Here is a 24,290-nt window from a genome sequence, read left to right on the forward strand (position 1 = left end):
AGACTTCAGTTGCCTGTCTCCCGTTTGGGTAGAAAATCTCTTTCTCGCAGTTGACCGGAGTCATCAACTTGCAGACCCCAGAAAGATGAAGCTGAATATAGGCCTTACAGCCTTGCCCATACGGTGATGAATTTTGACTTTTATGCTTTGCTTTGAAGTTATGCTATAATATAATCACATATATTTGCTGTGTACATTGCAACTGAGAAGTACTTTGATATATTTTGCTTTCATTGCTGCGACTACTTTTAAAAGTGTGCTCCAAATCTACTAATTTCGTCTCTCAAGAACCTTGCGGTGAAGAAATAATAACAATAATAAATGTCTTCTTTAAACTCAGAAGTGCATTCCAGAGAGGTTCTGTAAGCTCGGTTATGAGATAAGAGCAAGAAAGCAGAACACTTTGGCTTAGTCGTCAGTTTTCAGTCGGAAATTGGAGTTTCGAAGTGCACTTTTTAAAAGTGTAATTGTTTTTTGTTGTTTAGAGAATTACAGAAGCACGGCAGACCATGTTTGAAAATGCATGTGAAGTTAAACTGCCTTATGGTGCTGTGTGAAACATGTTTTCTTGTTTATCAGGACTGTATGAGTCTTCGAATGAGTGTTGTGATAAAGCAAATTTAGAAAATGTGCCTTTTGAAAGAAATGATGTTCCTTTTGTTCTTGACAGAAGGGTTTGGATACTTTTATCTGCTTACAGAAAAATGCAGGAGAGATGTAGGCAGTTAGAACATGAGAATAAGAATTTACGTGAGCAAATTAGCCAGAACACATTATTGCAGTATAATGTTGAAATCTATAAAACTGCAGTTTTAGAAGAATCTGGCTTTTCCCATTCCAGTAATGAGGGGGTTAAGATAGCTGTGGGCCAGTCTGAGCCTCCGTGTGAGCAGAGTATAGAGCAAAACACCCCGCATTCCTTAACTGATAACACTGAGAACAGAGCTCAGAATGTCATTTACAGACCGCTTCTGCAAAGAAAAATTAATTCGGACATGGCATTAGTACAGTCGCAAAATGTGCAGTTACTGGCACAAGTAAAACAAAAGATTTTAGAGTTTCTTACTGTTTGCACTAAGCAAAAGACACCGAGTTTCATGAGCTGGTTTGATTTTTGGAAACAGTATAGCCCTCATCTGAGTGAAATCCTAACACTTTGGTATAAAGTAATTAGAAAAAAATATAAGCAGCTGCGCGCTTCTGATTTGGCAAATGAAATAATTCAGACTTTAGGTTTCTGCGCAGTGCGAGAGGGAAACACTGATTTACATGTAAATCAGGAACAGGGGAAGACAAGAGTGTCCCTGGAACTTTGGAGTATGAAACCTGAAATATCAAGCATGCAGTGGGTGATGAATTCACCTAAATCTCACAGTTTAGGCCAGGCACAGGAAGCTAGTGTCATGCACTGGATCTGGTACATGCAAGACAGGACTAGAGTCACTGCAGCCCTACATGAACAGGTGTCACAAGCCCCTTTTCAGGATGTGGAGAGGGTGCAGGGAGTACCACAGGTAAAAGAGTCACCAATGAAATTGAGTGCACCATTTGAATTCGTGTCCCCGGAGGATAAAAAGCGTGTGTGTTTGACTACTGATTACAATCCAGTTACTGAAGAGTTGTTTTCAAGCACAGGAGAAGGAACAGTGTTGTACAATGTGCGTCAGACTTTAAAGCAAGAGCTGCTTGAGATGTGTCATTTTTACACTGATTCTTGGTTCACTGCCAATGGTTTAGCCGTTTGGTTTTCCACATAGCTTGTACCTAACTGGTTCAATTCCCTTGCAGATGTTAATGAGAAAAATTCAGAGTCTGAAGTGTCCACCCAGAATTCTGACTTAGTGGGGATAGCTAAGTGGGTGCACCAGAAATGTGAACAGCTGGGAGAAAAAGCCACTTACAGGTGGGCAGAGTTTAGAGAGATGCACATTCCCCTAGATTTGATAAAAACTGTGGTTGTGCCTATCTGTCAGCACGCACAACAGCAATCTGTCCCACAAACAGTAAAAGATCAGTTGGGGAGAGGAAAGTTACCAGGACAGATATGGCAAATTGATCAGGTTTTGGGGAGAGTGATTGCTGCAGATTACCAAGGAGAAATCAAAATTATGCTGATAACTAGAAAATAATCTGATTCATTCATACAAATTGGAGACAGAATGGCCCAACTTGTCAAAAGTGAAGTGAATGGAGGTTTGGTAAAGAAGGAGTCTGCCCCAGCCCTTCTGACAGTGCAAGGAAAGGGAAGCTGTGGTGCAGCAGATAAAAGCCTCACTGCTAAGATGTGGGTTGAATCCCCAAATGACCCTCCAGAACCTGCAAAAATCATAACAAAGGGCCCCAAAAACATCCTGCTTATTATAAAACAGGGAAAGGAGGAAGGGCACATTTCAGATGACAAATGTTATTTGCAAGAAAAGTCATACTTTTTTATTTTGCAGATCCTTCCACGTTTCGCCACTGACCATGAGTGTGCTGTGTGGTCTCCCGTCGGGTGTGTGCGTGTGGGGTCGGAGAAGGGACCGAACCCCCAACCTGAACCTGACTGAGTAAAGTACAAACCCCATGGATCTAGCTTGAGCAATTGGCGCCTTCAGTTCAAGTTCAACTTGTTTGATTACGTTCTTACTATGGAACTATGCAACCTTAACAGTTAACTGTCTGTGTTTTTTCGTGTGGAACTTTTACATTCTAGCAAACCTTTCTGGTGGACCGTGCACCTTTACATGAGTAGAACTCATGCTACATCAACTTGTTGTTTTAGAGACAATATAAGTTTCAGTCTTTTCTGTGTAGATGGATCTGATGTGAAAGGTTATGAGATCAATATGTTAATCCACTTCCATTGCTTTACAGCGATTGCTTTGATCATTCAAATCTGATTTGCTTATAATGTTTTTTTGTGTTGATTTTTTTTTTTTTTTTTGTTTTTTTTAAATAAGAGGTATGTAAACAAAAATTCATTGGTCATAGGGTGGAATGTGATGCTATTAATTGTGTTTGACCAATGACTTTGTGTTTCACCATTGCGCATATTAGTTGCTCAATGTTCACCAGTAGCACATTACATGTTGTGTTCAGTTTAGCTGCCTATTAGCTTTGACATGGCATTAGCCATTACATTCTGTATTCAGTTTAGCTGCCTATTGGCTTTGACATGACATTAGACATTACATTTGCTATTTAGGTTAGCTGCCTATTGGTTTTAACGTGGGGTTAGACATTGCAGATGAGCTGTGTTTTTCTAAGCTGTGTTTTTCCACAAGATGGACCAAGCTGTTTTCTTCACACCAGACCTTAGCTGATAAGAGCACGTAGATTTTGTGTTTACCTCGCAATCCAGTCTGAGAACGAGGAGCTCGGGAGAACTGGCCACTCTCCAAGTTTCTTCGGTTCTCACACTGAGTTTGCTTTTAAGGATGACTCTGGGCTACAGCAGGGGTAGATTGAATCTGCTTGACTTCAGACAGGAACGGAGACGTCAGTTGCCTGTCTCCCGTTTGGGTAGAAAATCTTTCTCGCAGTTGACCGGAGTCATCAACTTGCAGACCCCAGAAAGATGAAGCTGAATATAGGCCTAACAGCCTTGCCCATACGGTGATGAATTTTGACTTTTATGCTTTGAAGTTATGCTATAATATAATCACATATATTTGCTGTGTACATTGCAACTGAGAAGTACTTTGATATATTTTGCTTTCATTGCTGCAACTACTTTTGAACGTGTGCTTCCAATCTACTAATTTTGTCCCTCAAGAACCTTGCGGTGAAGAAATAATAACAATAAATGTCTTCTTTAAACTCAGAAGGGCATTCCAGAGATGTTCTGTAAGCTTGGTTATGAGATAAGAGCAAGAAAGCAGAACAGCATGGCACTCTGAGGTGAGTGCCATGTGGACTTAGTAATTTTCTCCCCACCAGCACACACACAAGCTGTGAGGCAGTGTGCATGTGCTGAGTGAGGGGTCCCCAGGGTGGCATAATACATGCTTTAGCCCTTCCCTGGTCACAGGGCCCTTGGTACCAGGGGTATCACTTACAAGGGACTTATCTGTGTGCCAGGGCTGTGCCAATTGTGGGAACAAATTACAGGTTAGGGAAGGAACACTGGTGCTGGGGCCTGGTTAGCAGGGTCCCAGCACATTTTCAATCATAACTAGCATCAACAAAAGGCAAAATGTTAGAGTGTAACCATCCATGTAAGGCATTTTCCTACAATTGATATCAGGGGGTTTTAAATAATCTCATCTTCATCAAATGTCTCTCAATTATTTTCCACCACCACAGTGTATGGAGAACCTGGATCAACCGGTAGGTTTATTTTTTTTCCTCCTACTGTGATTTCATACTCAAGCATTACAATTAGGTCCCCATCTACTGTACCATCATCCTTGACACACAAAATAAAAAACTTTGGTCACTCTCAATTGCAGCCACACATTACATTTTTTGTCCATTACATATTCTGGTGTAATGCCCTTTTTTGCCACATCTCCTGCACGTCAATAACCTTTCAAAACACCCAGGGCTGTTACATACATGGCCTTAACTACCACACCTAAAACACTATCTTATTATCACCTTTGTTGTCTTCATCTTTTTTTCTCTTTATTCAAGTATAGCCCACCTTCTGGATGGACAGCATGCTGTACATTTACTCCACAAACATTTACAACTTTCCCAGATACATTTGCACTGCCCATAACCTGCATATCACCTTTTGTTCCTTCTCTCATTTCCCGCACCCACATGGTTGTATTCTCTGTTCCTTCATTAATCTATATCACTTCCTTCAAATCAGGGTTACGTGTCAACAGTGTCTCTTGAACCCTTCGATTGTTGATGCACCTAACCAACTGATCCCGAATCAAGGAATCCGATAAGATCTCAAATTTGCATGTACGTGCTAATTTTTTTAAAGAGACCATATAGCTCCTAATTTTCTTCATTTTAACCTGAACCCTAGTAAAGCATTTATGTCGTCCCAAAACAACAATGATTTGAGACCCAAAGTGTTCTTCTAACATCATTACAGACATATCAAAAAGATCTTACGTTTCACCTTCCACTCTTCAACCCCTAGGTTATGCAGTAACACAGCTTTCTTCCATGTAGAAAAATGTTCTCCACCTATTGCCAATAAATAGGAATCAAAAAGGTTTTTTACAATGTTTCCATCTTAACAATGGATCACCTTTTTCTGGAACAAATTGTAGGGGCTGAGACATATTAGCTGTAGCGTTGACAATTAACAAATTTCAAAAATAATACTTTAAATAATTTGTTACCAGTCAGACAGCATTCAAAGTGGGAACCAACGAAAATTAAAAATGTGTGCATGTGGGGAGTATCAATGCATGTACTTAGTTCCCTGTAAACTGTGCGCATCAGCGAGGGGAGACCAGGTCACTGATTGAGACGTGCTATGTTGTGCGTGAGCACATTGAACTTGGGTTTAAGCACCAGGGATGCTCCTCCTTCTCCTCACCACATACAAATAAACAACATGCCACTGCTGTGGTTGTTAGCTATGCTGTGCACATCAGCACGTTGAAGTATATGTATAAGCTCAATCAAGGAATACTCCTTAGTGTGTGCATCACTTCACACAAACCCACAACGCAGCTGGCACGCAACACTGAATGCTCCTTACGATGGAGATACTTTAGTTCACACCAATCCAAAATGGCCGTTAGACAGCATGCGTCACGCGACACAATCATGTCACTGGATCGCACAGGGAAGTCCGCTTCGTTTTTAAGTTGACACATTAAGAATATCGCAGTGGATAACCGGTGTTGCTGCTCATGGCAGTCAGCTCGTTCAGGTAACTTGCGGCAATGAACTAACAGGTCAGGCGCTGGGTAACTGTCACAACGTATAACTATTACTGTGCAGGCTATAAAGCAGTAATATTCCGCAATAAGAAACAAATCCTGTAATAAAGGGCGCCTCTCACCTTCTCACGCAGTTTAGGATTGTCCTAATACCTGCCGCGTTGTTGTAGTTGTCTGGAGTTGCCAATACCATTGAATTTGCTGGCAGTTCTCTGTAATCCTATTCACTACTCGTTGCCAGTGTTAAGATGCACTCCACATAAAACATGCACACTCCAGTTAATGCTTGGAAGGGGGGTTGGAGTACCAGAACCACCAACCTCGAGTAAGCTCCCCTTCTTTTCTCCCTCTCTACTGCGAGCCTCAGAATACACTCTGATCACACCAACGTTCCATATACTATGACCCAAGCTATGACCTAGAATAGTTCTGTAGTATGACAACCATAAGCTATAACCATAACACCCCGGTGCTCAATTGCGGCACCTACAAACTGCAAATTGTTGGGTCGCAGGTGCAGTCACAGGGACCCTGTCAACTCCACAAGTGGTGCAGGCGCCGGTTGAGCTCCCCCCTGGAGGGAGTAGCTATTTTATGCTTGCTACCACCACACAGGTGAAATATCGAAATATCAGTTTCCCTGCCCGCAGCAGCACAGGCAGTGGAACTGAAGTCTGCTCCCACCCGGAGCGAGCATGTTTAAATCTCCCACCAGCTACTCTGACCCGAGGGTGGGCTCCCCAGGACAGAATACTAGTCCTGCAGCAGGATGGCGTCCCTGGTGCCTATAAAAGCTCAGCAGGGGTGGAGAGGCACGGCCCCCTACCACTTTTTTTTCTTTTACAAAATTCAGCCTCAGGGTTGGGGTCCCTGGGCCTTTAAAGGCTTGGGAAGGAGGGCTGTGTGCCCTGTCGCCTTTTTGTAATAATTGGCCCTCTGGGGCCCAAGCATACCTCCATCTCCAAATATTAATTTAAAAAAAATAAAAAAACGGTTGCTGCCATTTTCTTTTTTTTAGCGATCACACAGGAGCTCCTGTGGAATCGTGAAAACCCACCACACATCTCCCTATTGTAAAGCTTAGATATTTACATGTAGAAGAAAACAAAAAATGCTACCACAAGTAAATTCTGAAATAATTATTTGATTAATTTAAATTGAATAAATTTAAAAAAACTTAATATTTATTTTAAAAAACATCCTACCTAAAGGAGTGATTATATATTTTTAAATGTCTGGATAAAACAGTTAGGAAAATATTTTACAGTAAAACAAATATATATATATATATATACACACACACACACACACACACACACACACACACACACACACACACACATACCTTAACCCCTTTGATGCGGGTCACGGTGAGTGGCCGACACCAGGGAGGGGGTTAAAAAAAAATTCTACGGTGCGATGCACCAGAGGATTTTTTTATATTTATTTTTAATTATCCCGGGAGACGCGGAAGAACTTCCGTGTCGCCGTCCGCAAGCCCCCACCTGCCCCTCTGTGACGCGCTGACGTCACTTTTTTCCCCACCGGAGCAGCGGAGGGGCAGGTGGGCTGTGTGCCCTGTCGCCTTTTTGTAATAATTGGCCCTAGGAGATGGGGTCTCTGGGGCCCAAGCATACCTCCATCTCCAAATATTAATTTAAAAAACGGTTGCTGTCATTTTCTTTTTTTTAGCGATCACACAGGAGCTCCTGTGGAATCGTGAAAAACCACCACACATCTCCCTATTGTAAAGCTTAGATATTTACATGTAGAAGAAAACAAAAAATGCTACCACAAGTAAATTCTGAAATGATTATTTGATTAATTTAAATTGAATAAAATAAAAAAAAACGTAATATTTATTTAAAAAAAAAATCCTACCTAAAGGAGTGATTATATATTTTTAAATGTCTGGATAAAACAGTTAGGAAAATATTTTACAGTAAAACAAATATATATATATAGATACACACACACACACACATACATACATAGATACATACCTTAACCCCTTTGATGCGGGTCACGGTGAGTGGCCGACACCAGGGAGGGGGTTAAAAAATTTCTACGGTGCAATGCACCAGAGGATTTTTTTATATTTATTTTTAATTATCCCGGGAGACGCGGAAGAACTTCCGTGTCTCCGCCCGCAAGCCCCCACCTGCCCCTCTGTGACACGCTGACGTCACTTTTTCCCCCACCAGAGCAGCGGAGGGGCAGGTGAGCGTCCTCTCCCCACTCTGGTGGGGAAAAAAAGGCCAAAACGGCCTCCCCAGATGCCAGGGAGGCATCGATGGAAAGGGGAGAATCTCCCCTTTCCATCGATGCCTTCCTGGCACCGTTTCCTGTCCATGGATTGCAGTGCGGCTGTGATCCATGGGCAGGAAACGGGCCTAGGCACCAGGGATATTGTTTGGGGGGGGGGGGGGGAGGGTCAGCTCCCGTGTGAGTGAGCTGCCACCCCCCATGGGGGCATATTATTTAAAAAAAGAGATGTTGGGGGATCTTCTGGCGGGCGATTGCGCCCCCCAGATATTTTTTTTTTTCACTAACATAAAAAAATGGCGGGTCGGCCCTTCCTACACGGGCCGACCCCCGGGGTCAATATTTGTAATTTAAAAAACAAAAGTTTGAAAAAAAATGTTTCTCCCCGTTTCACCCCCCAGGGAATATCTTTTTTTTTTTTTTAATGAAAATGTTGGGGTCAGCCCTTTGGCTGACCCCCTTTGGGGTCATTTTTTAGGGACGAGCGCAAAGCGCTCTGTCCATGGTGTAATCTGTTTGTGGGCCCATGTGAAGCCCATCAGTTTGGTTGGTTTGTGGGCTTGCCTTTTACAATTAGCTTGATTTAATTAGTGAAAGGCACTCCTAGGTAAATGGATAATTGCACTTTTGCCAGTTACATGGATAATTGCACTTTTGCCAATATGTTTCACTGCAATCGAAATTCTGTTTTCTTTTGTGTGTTCGCTTTGCGCTCATAGCGGCCGTTGTCTCGCTTATGTAAAACTGTTTTACTTTTCAGTTTATGTGGCAAAAAAATTCCGGTTAGGGGTTTACAACGCTAATAGCTTTAACTCGAGCAAACGCGAGACCCATTGTATTGCAAACGCTTTTTTTTTTTTTTTTTTACATGTGTGCTTTGCCATGGGGTCAGGATTGGCCCCATGGAAAACACACATGTATTAAAAAAAAAAAGAATTGATGTAGAGAGACAAATCTCTGTAGATATGTATGTGTGTGTATATATATATATATATATATATATATATATATATATATATATATATATATATATATATATATATATATATATATATATATATATATATATCTCCAAGCAAAACGTCAGTATCACGATCGCGGTGCACTCAGTTACTGGTGCCGGTGACAGAGGAGACCACCCTCGAAATATTTATGTATACAAAAGAATTATTCTTCACCGCACTCCAAAGAATCCTTTATAGCGTTTATTGTTCAAACAAGCAGCTACTTCACTTGAGTTTTGTTCAAGACTCAAGTGGAGTTGAAACGCGTTGGTGGTTGCTGCTTGTTTGAACAATAAACGCTATAAAGGATTCTTTGGAGTGCAGTGAATAATTATTTTGGATACATATATATATTGCAACCAACAGTTGCTCCTCCTGAAGTAAGTACCCGTGGGGGGGTGGTGCATCTCCGCCAGCGGAGCAATCTGGCAATTAATTCCAACCTCAAGGCAAACAATAAATGATGCGCTCTCAAGCTGATGCAGTCATAGCGTTTATTACTCGCATAACGCGTTTTGCCCGCAAAAACGGGCTTCTGAACATGCATGGCTTGTGACGTCATAAAGTAGCGCAGATGGTTTATATGCCTGCTGCAAAGGATATACCTTTATTTAGCTGAGTGGATTAGTAAAGCCAGGCATTACCTGTGCTTTAAAACAAATGAAATGTATGTGGAGGGGGGCTGTGGAGATATGAGGGGCACTTTTGCTGGGTGGTACTGAGGGAATTAGAAGAGGTGGTCATGGGAGGCAGAGCACCAAAAATGACTGTCGCACTGGGTGCCACCAGCGCTAAAGGCTGTGATGATAAGTATGTGGTAAGGTGAAGTAATAGTGTGTCTTTTTTTGTTTTGTTGTTTTCAAGGTCTTTGGAGAATCTGCTGAATCAGAGAAGAAGTGAAGGTAAGGTGATGACATTTACTACTGGACACATCACACACACCCACAAGCAATTTTGTGACTCTATCTGCCTTCTATGTAGGCTAGTACTTTAGAGGGACAGTTTAGCCAGTAGCAAAGATGGCGTCTTGTTGGATGACTGCTGCTGAAGCGCTAACTCAGGTTATGGAGGATAGCTCTGAGGCAGGATCAGAGACTGAGACAGCATTTGAGGGAGAGGACAATGGGGCAGAATCTGGGAGTGATTTTTCAGTCGGCGGAGTCCTTTCTTTCTGACGGCACCTCTTCCAGTGATTCTGAGGGAGTCGATGACGACAGTCATGCTGTCTCTTTTCAAGCACAGTCTGTGCAGCGGGGCAACAGCGGATTAGCCAAACCCAGAGAGCAGGTGCGTGCGGCCGCAAGCATAGAGAGAGTGCTCTCTTGGCAGCCCCCCAATTTAGTTCAGCCCCAAATTCCACCTTTTACTGGTGACGCTGGATGTAAAGTCGACATGGCCAACTTTTTGCCAGTCGACTACGTCCATCTTTTTTTGGATGTTGACTTCCTTCAGGAAATTGTGCAGCAAACAAATTTGCTAGCAGACCAATTTCGGAGGGAGCATGGAGGCACTCTAGGGCCTGGTTCTAGGGCACACCAGTGAACTCCAACTTCACTGGTGGAGCTGAAGATATTTTTGGGCCTTACGCTCAAAATGGGGTTAGTGCAGAAACCCACCTTGCAGTCCTACTGGAAGACTTGCACAGTTTGGGTAACCCCCATCTTTGCACCATACATGAAAAGATATTGTTTTTTGCTACTGCAGCGCATGCTGCATTTCAAGGACAATTCTGCTGCATTGCCCAGGAACCATCCAGACCATGACAGGTTGTTCAAAATTCAGCCTGCTGTGGAACATTTGTCTGTGAGGTTTCCAGAGATCTATACTCCTGATAAGAAAATAGCAGTCGAAGAGTCCTTGATCTTGCACAAAGGACGGCTGCTTTTCAGACAGTACATTGCGAGCAAAAGAGCTCACTGTGGCATAAAGCTGTACATGCTGTGTGAGAGCTCTTCTGGCTATGTGTACAGCTTGAGAGTGTATACAGGGAGGGACTCTACCCTAAACCCTGTTGGTTGCCCTCCCGCCTTAGGGGTCACGGGTAAGATTTATGGGAACTTGTCCAGCCACTTCTTCACAAAGGTTATAACCTTTATGTGGACAATTTCTATACAGGAGTAGAGCTGTTCAGTGAGCTCTACAAATCTGGCACTGTGGCCTGCGGTACAGTTCGTTGTAACCGCAAAGGATTCCCGCAGGAGCTTGTTTGCAAGAAGCTCCAGAAATTCCAGAGTACTGCATTGCGTTCCAACGAACTGCTCGCAGTCAAGTTCTTGGATAGGCGTGATTTATACGTGCTCATTACAATTCATGATGAGAGCACTTCCCCAATCACAGTTTGGGGTCAGATGGCCGAAGTCCACAAGCCCATCTGTATACTTGATTACAATACGTACATGGGTGGAGGGGACAAGAATGACCAGGTTCTTCAAACATACAATGCGTGTCGTAAAACTCGCACTCGGTACAAGAAACTGTTTACCCACCTGATCCAGATGGCAACATACAATGTGTATGTTGTTTACCATCAGACAACCACAGGAAGACTCATGACTTTCCTTGATTTCCAGTTGTCTGTAATTGAAAGCCTCACTGCTGTTACAGAAGCAGCAGCAGCCTCCACCTCATGTTCTGGAGAATGTGGCAAGGCTTCAGGAGCAACACTTTGCTGATCGCATTCCTAAAACACCCAAAAAGGATCATCCATGCCGTCGCTGTAAAGTGTCCTCGAAGCATGGAAAGCGGCAGGAAAGTCGGTATTACTGTCCCCAGTGCCCATCACAACCAGTCCCCTGTGTCCCTACTTGCTTTATGTTGTATCATACTAAAGCAAAGTTCTGGGAAATCGACTGAGGTGGAGCTGCCGTTGGGTAATCCTTTCAGTGGCAGTGCATGGATACCGAACGTCCATGGGCCACTGCTTTGTTAGGCAAGGAGACACAGAATTATACTTCATCTACTTCAGGAAATCATGGACTTCCTTATGGCCTGCTTGAGACATAAATCCACTGTCAGAACGTGGTAGGTGTTCTGTTCAGTTAATGTGCATTATAGTCCCCATACTGCATATACTAGTGGACAGAACATATGCCACATTGTCACGGAGTACTCTGTGTGGCAGAATGTTAAAAGCATGACTGAATTTTGAAGTGCTTGTTAGGGAACAAGTATACTACACAAGGACCGCCATGATTGCCAACGAGAACCAGAGTAAGTGTAATAAGTCAAACAAATGTCCTGTCGGACATATTCACCAATATTTCTACTGGTTTGAAATTGAGCAAACTCAATTTGTAGCTTCACTTTCAAAGCTAAAGTAGAAGTGTTGGTGAATGAGTCCCACAGGATATTTGTTTGACTTTTTATACTTTAGAGAGCTTAGGGTTTCTTCACCAGATTATCTGCCTTAGTTTCAACAGTAGATATGCTCTCTCATTTTGAGGAATAGACCTCCCAAGGCATACTTGGACACCCCCAACTTGCATCAACAATCTAGTATAGGTTCATTTGGCAATTATACAGGATTAGTCAGGACTCTGATGAGAACAGAGACATGAATGGGTAAGGAAAGTGTATGGTAGGTGTACCTTCACAGGGATATCGCACAGGCAGAAGGCAGATAGTAAAGGTAGTACAGATGTACATCATCTACACCTATGGATTCAAACACATTGGTGCCATCCCAGCACTGAAGGACAATGACAAGTATGGGTCAGTGTTTGACCTGCTTTTCATGTTCATCCTCCATCAGAACTTAGTAGATGTTCAGTTTGCTGTATGATAAGTGCATTACAGTCACAGCACTGCACATAATGTTGGCTGGGACATATGCTACGTTCTCACCGGACTCCACTGTGTGCCAAACACTACCCTTTTTCATAGCCAATGATCTTCTCTTTAGGGAACATCACGAAAATTCCCCCAGCATGTCTCCCTTAATTTCAAAGGTAGATATGCTCACTCAGTTCGAGGAATCTATTTGTACGGCATACTCAGACACCCCCAACTTGCATCCACAAACTGGAAGGAGTTGGATTTAGCACAGTGAGTGCATTAAAGGCGTATGAAAAACATGTCTTCCTGAGCGTCGGATGGCTGTCATGGGAGTCATTAGTAAAGGTTTGTTACGCATGCATTCGGTAATGTTCAGGAAGAAAGAGGCGGTTACTTGAAAGGTGGTAAAATGTAGTCAAACGTATTCTGTTCTGTGGTGTGTGAATGGGATGGGCCCTTGTCTGGCAGCGGTAAGTTAATGTGAGTGCAGTGATTGGTTGGATTGGGTCCGTGGCCGGCGGTATGAAAGGGTTGTTTGTTGTGCGTGAATGACGTGTGAATGGACCATAAAGAGGTTGGTGCCTCGACGTGGCTTTATGGCCCACCTTCAGAAGGCTTGGTTTCAATATTCAGATACTTTGATAAGTGTTCATGCTTTGAAACCATAATTTCTGGATGTGCTAAAAACCAACCAGTGTGAGTGATGGGTTAACTTTAACATACTAGTACCAGGGGAGTCCAAGGGTGCAGGACTTGCGTGGCTCTCACCAGTTTTCCTTCACCCAGAATCCCCTTGAAATCACAAAATGTGCTTAAAAAACACTTTTGCCTTGCATTTCAGTGAGCAGAAGTCCAGGGATCTGCAGGAATCCACAAATTTTCTAACACTCAGCGTTCCACTAAGTCTCCAGCGAATAACTGCCTCACTTTAGTGAGTGTGCGCAAGTGACCACAACAGGGAAGTACCCAAAACGGATTGTGGGGACATCAAAATTACCTACCACAAAACAGCCCCGTTTTGTTACAGTCACCTGAGTATTTGGTCCTGGGCTTGGCAGTCATATAGGGAAACCTACCAAACCCAGACATTTCTGAAAACTAGACACCCAAGGCAGTCTACGGAAGTGTGGCGTGTTTGGATTTCACAACGTTTTCTTACCCAGAATACCCAGCAAAAGTGAAACCTTGATTAAAAACAGTTTTTCCTTGCTTTTTCATCACAAAAACTACAGGAATGTGCAGGGATCCTCAAAATTTCTACCACCCAGTGTTTCTCCACTTGTCCTTATAAAAACACAACCCCACTTGTGTGCCTGCGCCTAGTGCCTGCATCAGGAATGGATCACTCCAGGGTTAACAGTAGCCCTCATGCAAGGACTACCATTGGCCTTGTGTGATCCATTCCTGTCGCAGGCACTAGGCCCACCCACACAAGTTAGGTGCTATTTGTGCCATTTTTATCGGGAGACTTGGGAGAACGCTGGGTAGGAGGAAATTTGTGGTTTCTTAGGATTCCAGAACTTTCTGTCACCGAAATGTGAGGAAAAAGTGTTTTTTGCCACATTTTGAGGTTTGCAAAGGATTCTGGTAAACAGAACCTGGTGAGAGCCCCACAAGTCACCCCATCTTGGATTCCCCTAGGTGTCTAGTTTTCAAAAATGCACAGGTTTGATAGGTTTCCCTAGGTGGCGGTTGAGCTAGAGGCCAAAATCCTCAGCTAGGCACTTTGTAAAAAAAAACAGCTCTGATTTCTTTGGGAAAATGTGATGTGTCCACGTCGAGTTTTGGGGCATTTCCTGTCGCGGGCACTAGGCCTACCCACACAAGTGAGGTACCATTTTTATCAGGAGACTTGGGGAAACACAGAATAGCAAAACAGGTGTTATTGCCCCTTGTCTTTCTCTACATTTTTTCCTTCCAAATGTAAAACGGTGTGTAAAAAAAGACGTCTATTTGAGAAATGCCCTATAATTCACATTCCAGTATTGGCACCCCGGAATTCAGAGATGTGCAAATAACCACTGCTTCTCAACACCTTATCTTGTGCCCATTTTGGAAATGCAAAGGTTTTCTTGATACCTATTTTTCACTCTTTATATTCCAGCAAATTAATTGCTGTATACGCGGTATAGAATGAAAACCTATTGCAAGGTGCAGCTCCTTTATTGGCTTTGGGTACCCAGGGCTCTTGATGAACCTACAAGCCCTATATATATCCCCGCAACCAGAAGAGTCTAGCAGACGTAACGGTATATTGCTTTAAAAAAATCTGACATCGCAGGGAAAAGTTACAGAGTAAAACATGAAGAAAAATGGCTGTTATTTTCAGCTCAATTTCAATATTTTTTTATTTCAGCTGTTATTTTCTGTAGGAAAACCTTGTAGGATCTACAAAAATGACTCCTTGCTGAATTCAGAATTTTGTTTATTTTTCAAAAATATTTAGCTTTCCGGGATCCAGCACTGGTTTTACACCCATTTCTGTCACTAACTGGAAGGAGGCTGAAAGCACACAAAAAAATAGTAAAAATGGGGTATATCTCAATAAAATGCCAAAATTGTGTTGAAAAATGTGTTTTTCTGATTCAAGTCTGCCTGTTCCTGAAAGCTGGGAAACTGGGAATTTTAGCACCGCAAACCCTTTGTTGGTGCCATTTTCAGGGAAAAAAAAAAAAACACTAGCCTTATTCAGCAGGCCTTTTTTCCAATTGTTTTGGAAAAAACAAAATTGTTGCTGTATTTTGGCTAATTTCTTGGTCTCACCAGGGGAAACCACAAACTCTGGGTCCCTTTGGAATCCCTAAGATGTTTAAAAAAAAGGAGGCAAATTTGGCATGGATGGCTTATGTGGACAAAACGTTATGAAGGCCTAAACGCGAACTACCCCAGATAGCCATAAAAGGGCTCAGCACTCGGGGGGGAAAAGGCCCAGCAGCTAAGAGGTTAAACACATATATATATATTTTTTTTTTTCTTTTTCTTTTTCCTACGGGTGTTATTTGAGTCTCTGTCTCCTTTATTCTCTGTGGGAGGGTGTTGCAGTACCTTTAACTAGACGTGTGGTATGGTACTCCAGGTTTGAGCTACAGTACATTTACAACTGTTTTGGATTATTTTTGGCAGTGTGAACTTTAGAAGTGTAGCTTACAAATAAGAATGAGCTTACTCTTTTGCAGGTGGTTGCATGAACCTCCCTAAACCCCTCCCTGTCTTGACTTGCTCGTCACTAATCCCCTCTCAATTAGTAACAAGTATTCAGCATTTTCCTCTCACTTCCCTGCCCCTTCCACATTTACTATTAAAACATAGGTGTACAAGGGCAGAGATTGCTGCTGTCAGGTGGGAGGTCTCCGCACATAAAAAAATAGGATAGGCAGAGGAGTAGACATGTACTTAGGTGAACAGCACTTTGAAGTATGTGCAGTATTGCTGTAGTACTACTAAACGTATTACAAAATGTGGTTTGTGAATAGACCCCTGGGCCTCTGACTCTGGAGGACCAACTCTGACACAGGAAAACTGCCAAAGGGACCCAGACACTAGGCACCTACACTTACACATGAATACTGGTAGGGGAGCCCTCCCACAGGGATAATACCACTAGAACACAGGGATATAATACCGACACTAGAAGACTATCAAAGACACTGGTAAGCTCAGCATTAAAAAGCTTGAAGACCACTGGACTAGAGGGACATGGACACAGGCAGTGAAGGTTTGGCAAAGTCACAGACACTGGGACAAGAGACCACATGGGGCCTAATGTGGGAATGCAAAGGCAAGGAAACAAACCAAGAGACCACAGTTCGACAATGGGCGTAAAAACAACCAAGTTAATGGTCCCAACTATTTTTAACAGCCTTCAGCACCACCAGTGCATACCTTTGGAAAAAGCTAGTCACCAGCAATACTTCTAAACCTTGATTATTTTGGGGATAATAATGCAGAGTACCCAGTTTCTAACCCTGTAAAACCTCAGCAGTGACTAAATTAATGCCAAGTAATGCCTTACCCAATGTGATTTAATGGAATTCAACTTTTTCGTTTCCAGCACTGGGAGAGAACCGCATGCCTGCTGTTCTCACAGCGCAGGTGGACTTCAATGAGGCGTGACCTACTGCATGTGGAGGTTGTTGAACAACAACACACTGCACTGTTTTGAGTTCACTTCATGACTTTTTTCCACCACCCTACACTGTCTCTTATGTTTTTTATCCCATCTTTTCCCCTTTATCATTGTTTTCCAATATTTCTCTTCCGCCTTCTTTTGACTTTTTCAGCATGTCTTCAGTATCCAATAATGTGTGGGTACGTGCACAACCTCCAACAACCTGCATAAATAAAGCACTGGATCCAAGGCTCTGGAATGATGTCTACCAGCCTGGCTAGTTCTTGCTCGTTTGACTGGTGGAAGTGGGCCCATCACCACACTCATTGCCTGGCCTGTGTCGATAACCCTTTCCCCACCCAAAAAAAAAAAGTTTGCCTTCCTGGTCTACCTAGCCTGCTGACTGTTCCATTACGGTTTTTCCTGCAAAAGCCAGGTACAGTCAGGGCAGTGTTGACTTATAGTGGGGCAATGTCTTCGTATGCACCATGTCTGTATACTGATAACTTTCCTCCAATGTATTTAGAACTGCCTTTAAAATCCATGCAATTATTTTTAAAGGTTGTTAGTCAATTTGCTCAGCATTGCAGCATTTTCGGCACATTATCTCAAAGGTGATCTGAAGGAGAACATCCAAACACGTGCTAAATGCAAATATGTTATGTTTAGTTTTCAGCAATTGTACAGGTTAGGCATGCTTCCAAAACATCATATCACAAATTCCCAATGTCCATGACAAGGACCGGACTGGCCAAAAGCAGCCATTACAAAAGTGTTCCAAACCAGCCCTATTGCCTTACTCCTCACTCTCTCTCCTGGGACGCCACTATGCCTGCTGTAATTACCTGGGGAAGTTGGAGAAAGTGAGAGTGGTGCCAGCAGCGGCCCTCTGCACGTAAAAATGTCCTCCAAATGCTTCGAATCACCAAAGAAATACCTGGTGGAAAAAAACACAGCAGTCCGGGCCTGTACATGGCTCATTGTGCTTTAAAAGGCATCATTTCAAACACTTTCGAAATACTGCAAGATATGCTGTGTTCTTTAATATCTCACCATATGGTGTCATTTATTAAAGGATATTCTGGGGACACCCACCCTTGCCCAACCCACAGAGACAGTACCCACCCATGCTACTTCCTTGGGGCCACGCACCACAAAACATCTACCCATGGCTATGGGCATTCCCATCCCAATGGACTGGTAATATAATCCACTCTTATATGAGTTCCTCTTCTGCTGAACCTAGGTGGTTCCTTCAGAGCATATACCCATGGATAGTTGTAGAAATGTACACAGCCCTATGTGTTCTTCTTGGAGCTCTGGATGTAGAATCATCAGAGCAAACAACAAAGGAGGTTGCATAATTACAGATTCCTAGGGTGTGGTCCTTGACACTCCAGAGTGGATTACTCTGTAAAATACTATGGCTGGTTGAACAAGGGTTGGTACTCCCAGTGTTCTCATGGACCTATCAGGTAATTTAGTGTGGTTGGTTGTATCATGCCGAGTCCCATGATTTGCTCCCTTGTGGTCGTGGATGGTCCCCAGGGAATATAGACCATGTCAGATTGCACAATTCCCATTTCTACAGGCAGATCTTCTGCCGTTCCTGAGTTGACTGCACAGCATGTTTATTTAAGGTTTCCTCTCCCAGTGGTGGTACTGCTCACTCCATATTGAATTGGTTTTAGCCTCTAGGATACAGAGTAATCTAAAGATAAGAAGCATCTGAATTTATAGCTGTGTCCATTTTCACAAATCTGCGGCACCCATTTATATGAGCAGGCGTGTAGCTGTAATGATGTCTTTGAAGAGTATATACCATACACATACGGAGTGGGTAAGGCCTCCCTATACTTCTGTAAATCATACACTAACATTTAAGGCCAGTGTGCCCTACATCTCAATTTTGCTTGAGTATGCCAATGTCTTGTGCCAAAGAGCAAGAGCACAAGCCTAGCCATCATGCAAAAAAATGCAAAACATTGAAAGCAGCCTCATAAATCAGCAAGCTAACTTTCTGCAAACGTGCTTTAGTGCTTTGTTAGGTGTATGGAACTATATAATTATAACTACAAAATCAAGGACTAATTCTATAGTTTTACAAATGGGTTTGTCTCCAAGAATCAATCAGTGCTTAATGCACATCTTGAGAGCCACCACGTGGTTCCCTCATACGCCAGGAAGGACAGCATAATAACTTTCAAGAAGCCACCAATTCTTCTCATTGCTCCAACTAAATTTAGAAAAACAATTAAGGTAGACAGATCCCTAAACAGCAAACGCGGGATCACTTGGAAGAAGTAATGAAAAGGGGGTTAAGCATGGAGTTTATCACCACTGACTCTGCTGGTTGGTTTGAGAGAGAGGTTGTTCCATCTCTGGGTATCCCCACTATCTGAAGTGGAATGAACCCTCCTAGCAAATCTTGTGTACTCCCAGGAAAGAATAACTCTTGTTTGAGAAGCAGAATCCAAGTGTTACACTTGGATCGAGTTAGGAGTGTGGGTACAGAGGACTACTCTGTAAGAGAATCGGAGATAGGGTTTAGAAGGCTGGCCTTAGTATAATAACATCACTCATGTAATGAAACTTGATACCGGAATCAACCAAAAATATATGTTCCCTCTTAGGAGAAGACAATCCAACAACAATAAGGAGTTCCATTTGAGCATGACATCAATCAAACACGGAGCTCATTAAAGAGAATTTTTTTTTTTTTTAGAAATGGGGAAATTACCTAAAGTGAAAGGATGTTGGACCCCGGGGGCTCCCGACTGCGCTCCTCCACAGATTAAGGGTACTCTGCAGGAACGGCTGATGATTTGTTGTGTTTCAGTGGGTTATTGTGTTGCCCTGTTAAGTCTCCTGGGGGTGACTGGGCTCCACGTCCTGTGTTCATAAAGGAGATCGATTTGGGTACAATGGTTTAGATTTGCTTATAATGTACCTGCTGATTCTCTCTGTGACATAGTTGATGATGACTATTGAGGATATGTCTGTTTCTGTTATTTTGGAAGAAACCAATAAAGAATGTATTTAAAGAAATGAAAGAATGTTTTAATTTGACAGTTTTTAAAAATATTTGTGTTTGCTTTTTGCTTTACGTATCTGCTAAGCACTAAAGCATGTTTTACTGACTTTTTACTATCGTGGCTGCAGTTAATACATGTTGATTTATTTCAAATTTACAGTACTCCACATTTTATGTTTACTTCTTAAAGCGACCTGATCTCTTTATCTCAAGTCTTGTGAGATAGAAGGCTCCTGCCAGGTCACAAGCCTTCGAAAGTAGAGTATGAATGAATAAGAGGGCATTATTTATTTGTTGAGGCTACTTGAATCCTATTATTTGTGTCAAAAACGAAATCTAGGTTTACTCAACACTCCAACGATCTGTGTTCTTAGAAGAGGTGAAAAGCACACAAACGCATAAATAAAGACTGCTTACCCCCACAGGCAGCATGTTGCTCTCCATTCAAAAAACAAACTTCCTTAACCTCTCCTGTAAGGCCCGAGTCTCCCTCTGATTAGAAGGACCTTACAGGCCCCACTGAGTTCCTCTCCTGTAGGTTGCACCTATAGTCTGTTTTCCTAGTCATTGCCTCTCCTTGATATCAGGCAGAATATCAAAGCTCTCTGCCCTCCTTCTGCAGCTCTCTCCTGTGTGTGAGCACTATGGTTACGATCTTTCAAAAAACGTTTTATTTGAATTTTTAAATAGGTATGGCTTCTTTGAGAAACACGTCATAATTTGTCAATTAAACTAATGGAATTAAATCTACAAATGTACGAGCAAGAATAAGCAACGCATTTGTGAAAACAGAAGTTAACCGTTTGCAAACGGTTTCAGCATGATTCAGATGTAGCATTTACGTCTTTGGACTTGGACACGGGCTACATGTACAAAACAGATACCACCAATAGACTTTCTGCTAATTAAAATTAAACATATTTTGCACAGTTAGCATAACAGGTTGTCATACGGTTCAAACCACAGCACAACATTAAGGGCTTTCCTTTAACAAACTCTACATATTTATTTAAAAAAATGGTTACCAGCGATGATAGTTTGGTTGATTTAATTGAACGCAACTAAACCATAACACCTCCCACCATGTACTGATTTGATAAAGGAAAACTCAGGACTCGAAATGATGAGTGCCTGACACATGTGATCTGTTAAACTTAACAAGATACCGGCGATATTAACATAAATAATTCTCGTGAACCCTCTCGTTCGTTCTCAAAAATCCTTACGTCCCTACAAATACCCATCCCTTCTTACACAACTTTTCCATCGTCTCTGTCCACGTTTCTGCAAAATATAATGCTTCTTCCAGTTCTGATCCTCTTCCATTCTAGCACTTCCAAAGCAAATACCACCCTATTTTCAGACTCCCGTATTTTGCCTCCATCATCTCTCCTGCCTATTCCAGTTTTAATTTCTCGTCCTAACACGTATCTTTGATGCACACGCTGCTTTACCTTTTCTATTCTTGACTGTTCTTGGTCTTAACACCCCGCCCTCACACATCTCTCCGTACAGCCATATGGTCCTATCTCCCATGCTCTGACCACAATTTTTCCTACTTTAACGCAATAAATTGAATTAAACTTGCGTTACTCACAGGTTGCACGAGCTGCTCTGATTGACAATTTTCGTCTGCTCTCACCTAGCAACCAGTGTACGCCGGAAGTCGCACCCGTGGCATGCCGGGAAAAATGGGCATCTGCGGTTGGAGGGATTTCGTATCGGTTGCCTGGAGATGGCGAAGCTTACTCCGTAGAAGGCGGAGCCAACGGAACGCGGCGAAGAGGATTCTTTTAGCGCCTTGGCATTCAAGTGCCATCGGGACTTCAGTGTCAACGTTGCTGAGACAGACAAAGGACTGACTCGCGAGCCGAGCTCTATACTCTGGTATTGATAAGGGAAGGCTATACATCACTGTTTACTACTGCTTTATTGGCAATAGCTGGCGCATTGCATCACCGAAGAGTGAACAATAAAAGACCCCTTCCTAGAGGTAGACGAACCAAAAAATTAACAGAGAGCCGAGCCAAGGGCCATATGAACGAACACATTTTCCCATTGACACAGAATGGGAAAAACCCTTTGCTACATCTGGCCCCATGTGTGTGGAATGGCTCTGCAACGTAGTGGTCGAAATGGGCGGGGCATGAGAGGCACAATGTGCCCAAACTTTATTTTCAAGAAAAACATTCCCCATACTTTTTGTGAAAAGACAACCGTTTTGCGACTGGTAATTCTGTGTCAAGACCGGAGGCTCAGATTATGCTTCTCTTTCTATGATTTATTAAAAAGAGAGTATAACAAAGAAAACATATCCCAACATTCAATGTATTTCGTCATCACCATAGAGACTATAGACCATATATAATCAGGCGAGGATAAGGAACTTCCTCTTTCTTTGCTGCTGCTGCAGCCAGCTAAGTGCTTTTTTCATTCTTATATATCGCACTGCTTTGTTTGTTTAGCGCGCGCTCGTCGTATTGATTTGGGCACATTCTTGTGGAGCGGGATCATTCTACGAGGCTTTGCCCATAGCTATTTTCAGTCCCTCGGGACCTGGAGTGCCGTCTCTCTCTCACGCATGCGCACGCATGCGACTGTTCCTGCTCGTCACCGCCCTTTACCTTCCATTCAAAGGTTTTGGCGGTTTTAGACGGCAGAACGATTGCGCGCTAGAGGCTCCTCGCCTCTTCCCCCCTTATCACTGTAGTTTTTTCCAACATCTTGAGCTGAGTACTCCTGCATTCTAAATATTAAAGTTCCCATACGCCCTGGGACCTTCTGATTGGCCCAGGGTTGGAAAATTATCATAGGCTCTACCTAGAGTGCTGCAGGCTGCTCCCTCCACGCTATATATATTTTGGTGCCCTCTAGCCTGCTGGTTTTTTTTGCACTCCCCCTGACTGTAGTCTTTGACTACCATAGATTTCAGTTCCTCAGACTGACTACTGTAATAATGGCTCACTCATTTGCATATGAGGAGGAGGAATATTTTGGAGAAGACGCCCCATCATTTGAAGAAAATCTGGTGGGTACCCTGGAAAATAGCGTCCAGCTATCTGTGAATAAGGCTCTAGCAAAAGCCTTGGGACCCCTTACCCAACACTTTGAGAGCTTTGAGAGCCATAAGGGATGGCTCCCTCCCATTACACCTTCTGAAGATGCCCAAATGAGCCAACCCTCTACCTCCAAGGGCAAATCTAAGTCCAAAAAATGGCACATTCAGAACTTTTTGAAAAGTTAACTGCCTCCATCCAGAAAGAATATGGTTATTGCTCTTCCAAGTTACAGGAGGCTCAGGAGACAGACCAGTCATCTGATCAATCCTCTCCTAAGGTCTCTTCAGACTCCGAACCTGACTCTGCTCGGAGCGAGCGTCCTGGCCCTAGTAAACATAAGAGGTCAGACAAGGCTAAGAACCCTTCTCCTAAGACACCCCGAGTACTTACCTTTAATCCAGAAGACATTGTCGACCCTCGATCCTCCAACTGGACCCCTCCCCCAGAAGTAGCTCTATACATGCAGGAACACATCAGGGCAAGCTTCGACAAGGATGTCAGAGCAAGACTTCGAGCTGAATGCCCTAGACCGGATCTGGATGGTAAGGTCACTGACACACCTGATATTGACCCTACGATGGTTACTTTTATGAAAAAGTAGGCCAAGGACCCCAAGAAGGGTCTAGACCGAGCGTGGAGATCTTGTCAAGACAAACGTCTTGATCTCTCTGGTCCCCTAGCAAAACTTTTGGAATTGGCATATGTATCTAAAGAATCTAACACAGCCATTGACCCAGATGAACTCGTGGGTTGGGCTCAGCAAGCTATTTGCCTCCTAGGTAGTGTTAACGTAGCAATATCTACAGAAAGAAGACGCTCTATTTTGATGCGCATTGATCCCCAGCTAAAAGAACTCGCATCCTCCGAAGCAGGTCAGGTTGCTCAAGGTCTCCTCTTCGGTGCACCTTTCATTAAAGATTTATCTAAATTTGCAGCTACCTTCAATTCAATGGACAAGGCACAATTATCCCTAAAAAAGATTTTCAGAGAAACTCTTTTTCGGAGGGCCGGACATATGCAGGCCTCTCGTCAGGCCGTTCCTACTATCAGGGTCCAAGACACGAATCCTTTGCCCGTGGGTACTACAGAGACCAGCAAGCGGACTCCACTTTCTATCCCTCACGTCCCCGCGGAGAGAGATCTCATTTCCGCAAGAACTACTACAAGGGACAACAGGTGTTCTCCCAAGATACCTCCAATTCAGGTGAA

The 24,290-nt window shown here is 43.0% G+C and overlaps 1 protein-coding gene across 1 annotated transcript in view; it reads right to left on the reverse strand.

Moving 5' to 3' along the window:
* LOC138266081 (trichohyalin-like) overlaps positions 1-21,573 on the reverse strand; it is a 475,778-nt gene extending 454,205 nt beyond the window's left edge. The window contains exon 1 of the mRNA XM_069214443.1: positions 21,477-21,573. Within this exon, the coding sequence (XP_069070544.1) occupies positions 21,477-21,558 (82 nt within the window). The 5' untranslated portion in view covers positions 21,559-21,573. The remainder of the gene's footprint in view (positions 1-21,476) is intronic.
* Between the last annotated feature and the right edge of the window lie 2,717 nt (positions 21,574-24,290).

The sequence above is a fragment of the Pleurodeles waltl genome, chromosome 11 (assembly GCF_031143425.1).
Source record: "Pleurodeles waltl isolate 20211129_DDA chromosome 11, aPleWal1.hap1.20221129, whole genome shotgun sequence".
In the NCBI taxonomy this organism is placed as follows: domain Eukaryota; kingdom Metazoa; phylum Chordata; class Amphibia; order Caudata; family Salamandridae; genus Pleurodeles; species Pleurodeles waltl.